The 11,001-nt window shown below is 40.0% G+C and overlaps 2 protein-coding genes across 2 annotated transcripts; both read left to right on the top strand.

The window, feature by feature from the left end:
• Positions 1–2,267: 2,267 nt before the first annotated feature.
• On the top strand, positions 2,268–3,106 carry LOC104418549 (pathogenesis-related protein STH-21). Its single transcript, XM_010029927.2, has 2 exons — positions 2,268–2,559; positions 2,663–3,106. The coding sequence occupies exons 1-2, from the start codon at positions 2,376–2,378 to the stop codon at positions 2,959–2,961; spliced, it is 483 nt and encodes a 160-aa protein (XP_010028229.2). The 5' UTR covers positions 2,268–2,375; the 3' UTR covers positions 2,962–3,106.
• A 5,466-nt stretch (positions 3,107–8,572) lies between these two features.
• Positions 8,573–9,393, top strand: LOC104418550 (pathogenesis-related protein STH-21). The gene is made up of 2 exons (XM_010029928.3): positions 8,573–8,840; positions 8,941–9,393. Exons 1-2 carry the CDS (start codon positions 8,657–8,659, stop codon positions 9,237–9,239), a joined length of 483 nt encoding a protein of 160 aa, XP_010028230.1. The 5' UTR covers positions 8,573–8,656; the 3' UTR covers positions 9,240–9,393.
• The last annotated feature ends 1,608 nt before the right edge of the window (positions 9,394–11,001 follow it).

The raw sequence follows: 11,001 nt of genomic DNA, 5'->3' as shown, positions 1-11,001 counted from the left end.
ACCTAGGATAGTTTCATTGTTGGATCGCGGTAATAATCATCAACCTTTCCCTGTCCGCCAAGTCCTCGAGCCAGCTTTGCTTCACGGCATCATGTCCTAGTGTTTGGATGCAAATATGAAGTAGATCGTATGAATGAAGGAGCGGAAGAACTGAAGGGTCTAATTGATGAAGGGTATGAGTAGAGATGTTAAAATATATCTTGAATCCATCTATCCCTTTAAAACATAAATGGATTATGAATGGGTCACTTAAATCTTGAAGAGCCTATTAAAACGAATTTAAAAATTGAAAGCCTAAGATAAATGGATCTAAATGGGTTGGACTTAGAACCCATTTCTAACCCAAGGCTCACACATACTCTTTCCCTTTTTAGCCTTATAAAAAAAATATTTTTTATAAAAAAATCAAAGTTTTAATTATTTTTATATTTCCTTTTTTCTTTTCTTTTTTTCTTTGTTTTTCCCCCTTTCTTCTTCCATCTTCAGCCGTGTGGTTGGCAAAATCAATGGCCGACAAAGCTTGAGCTTGCTGGCCAGGTGAGCTTGAAGTTGCCGATGTTTGGCAAGGCTCGAGTCTCATCAATCTAGCAAGACTCGAGCTCCCTGGCCTTGGGCAAGCTTAAGCTTGTTGACATCTAGTAGGGCTCGAGCCTCATTGATCTAGCGAGACTCGAGCTCCGATCTTGTGAGACTTGAGCTCGCTTGTGGCCGGTCTCAACCATTGTTGTGGCCGACGACTAGTCGAAGAAGAAGGAACAAGGAAAAAAAATTAAATATTCTATTTAAAAAAGATAAAGAAAAAAGAAATAATTTGAAATTTGATTTTAAAAAAAATAAAAATAATTATAAGTTCGAATTTTTTAAAAAGAAAAAAAATATTAAAATGAGTGTACAAAGAAAAACTTAATCATATTTTTTGTACCAAGCGACATAAAATATTTTCTAATTTATTTTTAGATTTCAAGCAAAAGCCAAAAATATTGTAATTTTCTTGAAAAAATACTTCTTGGAAAATATTTTCCAAGAAACAAATGGAGGCTTATTTTTACAAAAAAGATATAAAAATTGTCCACTAAATTTGTCTTGCATGAAAGTGTTTTAGCAATACCATTTAAAAAAATTCATAACAAATAAGCTCTCTTAGGTTTAATCAAATAGGTCGGGTATGAATTGGGAATGGTTGGGATGGGTTGGGTATGAGTTAGTAATTTTTAATTACACTAAATGGGTTTTAAATAGGTTAAATGAGTCGATTTGGCTCGAACCATTTATGATCTAACCCAAATCTAATCCTATCCACCCGTTTGACGGGTCTAGGTATCAGTTGGTGGGCATGTTCGACTAGTCAAACCACTTTCCATGGCCGTTGGGCTAGACGCCAGCAACTCTTACCCAGTGTCAAGGTCGCCGAATGATCAAGGAACATAGAAAGCCCCAAATTGAAGCTACGTTAGTGAAATTAGGTGGAAAATTGCTTTGACGAGAACCTTCCAACAATCTTAACTTCAACTTGCGGCTTCTTCAAATTGGATCAAAGTCGAAAGTTTCTGAAAAAATTGCCCCAGATTTTGTTGTAAGAATAAGCTGGTAGGTGAGCTTGGCACTTATTTTAAACTAAGTTTGCAGCTTCATAACTTCATCTGAGACAAAATCCATTCGAAATGCTCTTTTAAGAACATGGCCTCACTTCATACCTAGATTTGAAATTTTCCTCTCTTTTTGGTAGGCTTCTGAATGCGAAATGTCTAACACCACAAGTGGAAATCTATCTATCTTGCTTCTTTCCCTCTACCTTTTGTGTTCCTTTTTGTCTCAACAAAAAATTCGGCACATGCATTTACAATCTGAAAGTAATAATTTCATGAGAATAGGAATTGGCTCTTATGATTACGACAGTATCGTAGAGAATTTAACGTATGAATAGGTCGTACAATTCAATGTACAACTCTCGTGGTCTTCTCTTGACAGCGAAGTCAAGTGGCGTCGCTCTAGAAGGACGAATAAAGAAACGAGTTGACTTGTACCTTTCAAATGCATCGCACATAATTCATGGGTCCCCTTTCCTATTTTAAGATTGTCGCTCATTTCGATATTTTGTAATTTACATGATAGTGGGTCCATAAATTATGTTGAAAGGAAGAAAAGTATAGGATGGTGGCTAACGACCAACGAGTCCGTTTTGGAGGGCTCTAGGTATGAACTCTTGAAAGCGTGGGATGAGTAGCTAAATTAATTAGGCCATTCATCTCTATAAATACCCACCAGATGAGTACTCTTCACCACCAACAAGACCTCAAGCTTCTGCATTAAGCTGAGCATCCCTAGTAATCCTTTCAAATACTGCATAATTCGTCTTCTTCATTTCTATCGATAAAATGGCCGTTACTTGCTACACTCAGGAGTTCAAAACTCCAATTGCTCCATCTAGGATGTTCAAGGCTTTGATTCTTGATTCACACAATCTTATGCCCAAGATCGTTCCTCAGGGCATCAAGAGCATCGAGTTTATCGAGGGCGATGGAGGATCTGGAAGCATTAAGCAAATCAACTTTGCTGAAGGTTAGTCTTGAAGCGAACTCACTTTCATACTTATCATATAGATGTGTTTTCTTGAATTGAAATTCAGTTAATGTGTTAACTTAAATGGGTGATATTATTGCAGGTGGTCATCTGAAGTACTTGAAGCACAGAATCGATACCATTGACATCGAAAACCTCATGTGCAAGTATACTTTGATCGAGGGTGACGTAGTTTTTGACAAGATCGAGTCCGTTGCTTACGAGGTCAAGTTTGAAGCTTCGAGTGATGGCGGATGCATGTGCAAGATGACCAGCGAGTACCACACTAAGGCAGGTGCCGAGCTCAAAGAAGAGGACATCAAACAAGGCAAGGACAAGGCCATGGGATTATATAAAGTGGTCGAGGAATACCTTTTGGCCAACCCCAGTGTCTATGCTTAAAATGTTTTCTTTGTGCTTTAATGAGCATATTTTAGCTTTGGTGTTTGTCTTGCTCATCTGCTGCTTCAAGTCCGATACGAGTCACGAAAAGATTTCTTGTATTTTCATATTTTATTTATAAGGAAAAAATTGTCATTTGATTTGACATTTAGTTCAAATAAAGAATGCAATGCTGTCGATATCTTTTGGAGAGTTACCGCTATCAGGGACAGTTGGGCATTCTTCTATCCGGAAGCTGTCGATATCTTTTGGAGAGTTACCACTATCAGGGACAGTTGGGCATTCTTCTATGGTACGATTTATTGAGGAAGCTCCCGGTCTCCGTTGGTGAGACTCGGTGATCGACGTCTCGGTGTAGTCTCGGCAAAGGTAGCAGCAATTAGGTGAGAGCAGGAACGTCACGGCGGTGCAGTGATTGTGGAAAACACTGGGCGCGGCTCCGGGAGACCTACAGGAACGCTAAAAGACGCTGGACTAACAAGGAAATTTGTTAACAACACCTTGGCGGAGCGAACATAGAGAAGGCGAGATCCGGCCCAGGGAAAGGGGCGTCTGTTCATGTCGCACCCGATGAGAACTGGAGTAGACGCGTGGACAGTAGTAACCGCAGCAAGTAATTCGATAGTGATCGTCAACGATGGCTTTTCTCTCGAAAGTTCTCCCTTTTCTCTATGGACGTGTGTCGTCCTCTTCTTTTTGGCGTGTCATGTCCCGGAGGAAAGAGACCCCATAAATCCAGTAAAAGAGAATCCTCCGTTCCTTGACCGAAACTGTCTTTGGATTTTCACCTCTTGGACTCTTGTTTTTGACTTTTCCTTTTGTTGGTGTTCTCTTCAGCCCTGCACTCCGCTTAGCAATTAATGCCAGAAGAATCGAACTTCATCAGAATTCTTCCAAACCTGGGTTAGGGAGTGCTGAGTGTTGACAAGCCATGGATGGGAGGGAGTAGAAGCTGAATTGACGCCTAGGACCGCCTTGAGAATACCAAAGAGAGAGGAGTGCCGCCGGTGCCCTTACGAATTGCAAGAGAGCGAGCGTTCCACGTTGAGGCCTGAAAGATGTGAACGTGGCCCCTCTCCTTGTCATGCCCCGATTCTCGGGCACGCACCCATCCCTCAACTGATCGATTAAATAGCGATGTCGCAGGACGCATTGCCGACCCATTAATTTTAATACGCATGCGGAAGCATATAAATAATCCCCAAAATAATAAAACAATGGAATAGAAAAGTAGGGTCAAATTTCAAAGCTTTAGAAATAACCACACTTATATACAAACAACCAAAGTTGTATATATCACAATACAAACATAGCTTCAGGTCCTACAAAAACTGGTTCATAAAACAAGGTTTGCAGACAGGGGTGAGGTTTCAATCCTTATCTGGATCCTCCTCTAGGTCCTCCTCGGGATCCTCCTCGATAATCTCTCCTTCTTTCGTGCTCCAACTGGAGTCCACTGCTGAGCACTTCGAAGAGTTAGGATCATTACCAAGTTTGGGATCCTTCACATCAACCACCGATCCACCCTTAGGATTTGATGTCCCCTTCCCAAATGCTACCTCTAAAATGTATAGAGGTACATCATATTCTGGTACAGGGCCCACCCTTCGTCCATCACCGTAATGGCGATACCACGACCGGTATTTGTGGGGCACCTTTTGAGGTTCACCCATATCAACCTAGACAGTGAATTTTATCAGTACATATTCTAAGCCTTCAGGGTGATGGTGTATCGGAGTATGATAACCTATCTTAGTGATCTCCTCCGGTATACCAAAGTGCTCGGGAGGAGGTGGAGGTGCTGCCATTTAGGGACCTAAAATGGTGTCCCACAACGGGGTGAGACTACGTCTCAGCAATTTCTACCCTCCTAAGACTCGATTAGGAAGAAAATACGCCTTGAGGGCTGCCTACGCACGACATAGGTCGGAGGACTTACCTTGGCCTTAGTATTCTCCTGCAAATCAGCTAAATTAATAAATACTGAAAAACTACACCAACCAATCAAATCAGATCGAACTATTGATCAATCAACTTAGTCGATTACATGTCACCACAATCTTCCCCTAATCGGTACATTCAATACTATCTATAAAGTCCTATCAAATCAGGACTGCTCACCCAAAGCTGATAAATAGATAGTATAGCTCACCCAAAATTGATAATATAGTATACTGTATATATGCTTGCCTAAAGCTGATAGATTAGGGCCATCAGGCCATCATAATATACTATATATGCTCGCCCAAAGCTGATAAATATGTGCTCACCCAAAGCTAATAATATGATATATTATATAGATGCTCGCTCAAAGCTGATAATTAGGGCCCCAGGCCATTATAGTATACCATTTTCACCATATAGCTAATTTCTCATTTTTATCACACCCAATAAAAATAGCCGTGTGTGGATACACGGTCGGCCTTAGCCAAAATGCCATAATTTCACTTCCATAAATCCCACCATTTTATATGGTCCCCAAAAATATTTTTGGCGTTATAAACCGATGCTTAGTTATTTTCCAAACAATTACTAGAATAATTAATTTATGAATAAAATCTTTAAATCACAATTAAATCAATTCAGCACAAATTAAAGCTCAAATAAATAAATAGATTGCACTATAATAACCGGCATAAAATTTCGGATGTGGCTATCCTGGTCTAATTTTCGAAAAATAAATAAATAAATAAATAATTACAAAAAATATTAAATAAATGTCAATAAATCCAACTTAGGCTTGTAATGCTTAATTGGATGCCGAAACAGACCTGGAAAAATTCAAAGGTTCGTTAAATAAATATTAGAATGTGTTTCCTCGCTAATTGCACTAACTAACCACTTAACATGCAACGACAATTAATTAAATTCACTAATCTAATCTAATCTAACCACCTAATTCATCTTAGCCTAAACTAATCAACCCCTAAGCGTGATTAACCTACTAAGCAATGATTAGTGTGTTAAACTCACTTGAATGGCGATCCGAGCGGCTCAAATTGTCAAGGATGTAACGAGGCTCACTTCTCTCCAAAGCGAGCCTAACTTTCGGGATCCGGAACAACAACAAAATGGGCTCGACAACAGCCTCAAGACCCACTAGAATCGGTTCTGTTTGGGGCTAAACGGAGTGGCTTCGGTGGGTTGAACGGCGAGACACGGTCGGCGGAGGCAGCATAGGTTGGTCGCAAGTCCAGCCAGGGCTTGGCCGCTCCACGGTAGCTCTGGCAACAGCACACGGCGGCCAAGATAGCTTCGGTAGCTTGCTGGGCTCGGACAAAAGGTGAAGCTAGTGTTGGTGCGAGCGGACGGCGCGCGCGGGGGCAGGCAGCGTCGTGGGGACAACGAGCGGCGAAGCTGTGGCGAGCGATGGTTGTGATAGCTCTAGCAGCTTGCTTGTTCTGCTCTCTGGTTTTCTGGGCTTCACACGATGCAATGGAGAGGAAGGAAGGGGCGATCGACGGTGGCTGAGGAGGGAGAGAGAGAGATGGGGGACAAGGGATCCACTTTTTCTCTTCAATGGCCTCCTTGACCAATCCTCCTCCACAGCGATCTTCCTTGGCCTCAATTCAGCCACCCATGCTCCATCTACAACCCTTGAAGTGGTCCAAAAACTCTAGGCAAGGGGGAGCTACGAATTTGATTAATTTCCTCTTCAATTGGAGACTAATTGTTTCTCAATTCAACACAAATCAGCCTCAATAAATTCAATCGACACCTCTCCGATCAAATTGATATTTTTCCTCACAAATTCAACTCACTTGATTCTCAAATTTACGGTAAAAAATAATTCCCAGCATTTTTTGGACAAAAACAGCCCTACGACGATTTTTTTTCAAAAAGTCTCGATTTGCAAAAAATCTTCTGAGACTGAGTCAAAGCTCTTAAAATTAATTGTGACATGAAATAACTTTTAATTTTTGAATTCGACTCAAATTTCCGGTTAATTTCAATCTGGCATGTTTTTAGCTTGACCTAGGCTACCTAGTAGGTTTCAGAATTTTTTTTTAGTGTAAATGACTCATGGTCGATTTTCTTTGAGCCACAATAAACCCACTTGACACATTGGTGACTCTCGGTTGTCGTGAAAATATCAAGGATTCAAATACAGACACAAGGTACTAAAACGATAGAAAAATCAGTCTAATGCCGACCGTTGAGAATTTTCCAATTTAGTGGTGTCACCCACAATTAGCCACACATCTCAGTCGAATCGACCTATCTCTGATCTCAAATCGATTTTTAATTGTGCCGTAATGGCCTCTAAAGCTGAGCACGGTCGAATAGCCGATTCCTGGTCGAATTCTCAAGTCTATTACATTAAAATTTTTAATGGCTTCCCTGGGTAGTCTAGTTATCTCGAGAGTGATCAGCTCTGAAAACAACCCTATAGGCGTGTCGATGAAATGCCCGATTAATTCAATGGAAAATAGGATTGAAAATTTGGGATGTCACCCTGTGTGGCCCCTCTTTCTTGTGTAAGCAATTGTCAAAGACTAAGAGCTCCTTTTATTGTGTAAAATTAGGTCTAACCCTTTGTTATGAGGACACATTTCTACCTCATAGGCTCAAGTTTAGCCGTTCAACTAACCTTAAAGTCCCTTTAGTTCATGTTCAAATTAATCACATGGGCTCAATTCAATAAATTCCAGCCTTAATCATATATTTAAATCAAGCCCAGAAACTCTCCATCTGAAGTGAATTTTGGCGATTATATTGCTCTCTACATGCTTGACTGGATTTCACCGTGCAAATAATTCAATTAAGTTCAAAGCCTTTAATTAAATCCATCCACTGCCGGTCCAATGCAATTTATGAGGCTATCTATTATTAATAATGCAAATGCTCCTAAAAAAAACAATATGCCATGCAATTTAATTTTAATATTTTTGTTTATGGGCTAAATACTAATTCCTATTTATCTATGCAACTATTCCTAAATAGTGAGTCAAAGTTTAGGTGTCGATAACTGCCACTCGTTTCTTCTATCCAAATCAAATCAAGGTTTTGAGGATAAGAGATGTACAGTTGTACCCAGGATGGCTTCATTGTTGGATCGCCACATCAATCATCAACCTTTCCCTGTCCACCAAGTCCTCATGCGAGCTTCTCTCCCCCGCATTCCATTTTATCTCAACAAAATATTTGGCACATATATTTGCAAACGGAAGGTAATGATTTCCTGAGAATGGGAATTCGCTCTTATGATTACGACAGTATCATAGACATTTTAACGTATGAACAGGTCGTAGAGTTCAGTCTCCGACTCTCTTGGCCTTCTCTTCACGGCGAAGTTATTTGGCGATGCTCCAGAAGGAGGAATAAAGAAACTAGTTGACTTCTACTTTTCAAATGCGTCGCACATAATTCATGGGTCCCCTTTCCTATTTTAAGATTGTCGCTCATTTTGATATTTCCTTATTTACATGATAGTGGGTCCATAAATTATGTGGAAAGGAAGAAAAGTATAGGATGGTGGCTAACGACCAACGAGTCTGTTTTGGAGGGCTCTAGGTATGAACTCTTGAAAGCGTGGGATGAGCAGCTAAATTATTAGGCCATTCATCTCTATAAATACCCACCAGACGAGTACTCTTCACCACCAACAAGACCTCAAGCTTCTGCATTAAGCTGAGCATCCCTAGTAATCCTTTCAAATACTGCATAATTCGTCTTCTTCATTTCTATCGATAAAATGGCCGTTACTTGTTACACTCAGGAGTTCAAAACTCCAATTGCTCCATCTAGGATGTTCAAGGCTTTGATTCTTGATTCACACAATCTTATGCCCAAGATCGTTCCTCAGGGCATCAAGAGCATTGAGTTTATCGAGGGCGATGGAGGATCTGGAAGCATTAAGCAAACCAACTTTGCTGAAGGTTAGTCTTGAAGCGAACTCACTTTCATACTTATCATATAGATGTGTTTTCTTGAATTGAAATTCAGTTAATGTGTTAACTTAAATGGGTGATATTGCAGGTGGTCATCTGAAGTACTTGAAGCACAGAATCGATACCATTGACATCGAAAACCTCGTGTGCAAGTATACTTTGATCGAGGGTGACGTAGTTTTTGACAAGATCGAGTCCGTTGCTTATGAGGTCAAGTTTGAAGCTTCGAGTGATGGTGGATGCATGTGCAAGATGACCAGCGAGTACCACACTAAGGCAGGTGCCGAGCTCAAAGAAGAGGACATCAAACAAGGCAAAGACAAGGCCATGGGATTATACAAAGTGGTCGAGGAATACCTTTTGGCCAACCCCAATGTCTACGCTTAAAATGCTTTCTTTGTGCTTTAATGAGTTGTAATTTCCCATAGTTCAGCTTTGGTGTCTGTCTTGTTCCTCTTCTGCTTCAAGTCCGATATGGGTCATGAAAAGATTTGAGATTTAGTTGACCTAAAAAATGCAACATTGCACTTATTATCTGAAAGCTGTTGATATCTTCTAGAGAGTTTACCACTTTCAGGGACAGTTGGGCATTCTTCTATGGTACGATTAATTGACGATTTGTGACCATCACCGTCCAAATATACGTAGTTAGTGTTGATTTTTTAGCAAGTTTAGGACCGGATCGGCTGTCCCTAGTTATCTTTAACGACTTGAGGAGAGGCAACGGGCAATAATTCGGTGTTGACGATCGTTAGGAACGGTCGTTACTATCTTTAAGGATGACTTCGTTCGACGCATGTTGCCAAATAAACATGTCAATATTTGAAACTCGAACTGGTTTTTGCATTCCAAAATTAGAAAGGAGTAACTAGATTTTTCACTTGGGAGGAATCTATCCTTTTGAAACATACATCGAAAACAATGTGTTTTTCTAGATTTTTAATATGGAGGGGTTTCCAATACGTTGAGAGTTTCCATTTTTTGAAGTTATCAGAACTAATAAATTTACATGGGAAATTACAAGTTCAACCATTTAGAAGAAATGATGATGCTCGAGCAAATTTAGATGACATGTACAATCATCCCATTGTTACTACAGCCTGGTCATAGGTGACTAGTGTTACCTATTGCAAATGTTATTTTCAATCAAACAAGTGACAAACATTGTACCAGTGGATAAATCGACCCCAAGATAAAAGTCTATTCTTAGGGTCAACGTATAAACCATGAATGTGAAAAAGAAAAATTACAGAAGTAAATTTCCCAGATGTGGGGTCAATCCAAAGCATGCATGTGTCATGGTATGACCAAATGTACAAAAGGTCAAGTTTATTGGTACAAAATGAAGCAATTAATGTGAATTTGACTTGATATTTTTCGAATCCGCCGCCCATAATTCATATGTTCTTTCTATTCTAAGGTTGTCACTACATTCATGATGGCTCCACCCTATGTGGAAAAGAAGAAGAGTACAGGATGGTGGCTGATTAGTCCATTTTTGGGGTGCTCTTAGTATGAACACCGAGGGAGAGCCATCGGTAGCTAAAGCAATGCCTCCTTCTATAAGTACCACTTAGATGGGTACTCTTCATCATCAACAAGAACCCCAGCTTCTGCAACATTAATAATCCTTTGAAACCTTCAATGTTTGGTTTCTTCCGTTTTATCAGGAAAAGAACGAAATTATTAGCTACACTCAGGAGTTCGCAACTCTAATAATCCATCTGGGATGTTTAAGACTTTGGTTCTTAACTCATACAATCTTATGCCGAATATTGTTCCTCAAGGCATCAAGAACAACGATTTCATCAGCGGCAATGGCAGCGTAGGACGCATTAAGCTGACCAACTTTGCTAAAGGTTAGTCTTGATGGGAACTCAAGTTGACACCCAACATATAAAAATGTGTTTTGTTGATTGAGTTTCAATCAAAGTGTTAACTTACACAGTTGACATTTCAGCAGTCATTTGAAGCACTTGAAGCACAAGATTGATGCCATTGACCCTAAGAATTGTGTGTGCAAATATACTTTGATTGAGGCTGATATAGTTTTTGACAAGATTAAATCAGTTGCTTATGAGGTCAAGTTTGAAGCTTCAAGTGATGATGGATGTGTTTACAAGACTAGTGAGTATCACTATAAGGCAAG

Source organism: Eucalyptus grandis, chromosome 9 (genome assembly GCF_016545825.1).
Source record: "Eucalyptus grandis isolate ANBG69807.140 chromosome 9, ASM1654582v1, whole genome shotgun sequence".
Lineage (NCBI taxonomy): Eukaryota > Viridiplantae > Streptophyta > Magnoliopsida > Myrtales > Myrtaceae > Eucalyptus > Eucalyptus grandis.
Note: the sequence above shows the minus strand (reverse complement) of the source record. Positions and strands in the feature narration are given on the sequence as shown.

Excerpts from the sequence above, each read along its gene's own strand:
- LOC104418549 (XM_010029927.2), top strand. The coding sequence starts at position 2,376 with ATGGCCGTTACTTGCTACACTCAGGAGTTCAAAACTCCAATTGCTCCA. Across the intron at positions 2,560-2,662 it reads GCAAATCAACTTTGCTGAAG|GTGGTCATCTGAAGTACTTG; the intron begins GTTAGTCTTGAA and ends ATATTATTGCAG.
- LOC104418550 (XM_010029928.3), top strand. The coding sequence starts at position 8,657 with ATGGCCGTTACTTGTTACACTCAGGAGTTCAAAACTCCAATTGCTCCA. Across the intron at positions 8,841-8,940 it reads GCAAACCAACTTTGCTGAAG|GTGGTCATCTGAAGTACTTG; the intron begins GTTAGTCTTGAA and ends GTGATATTGCAG.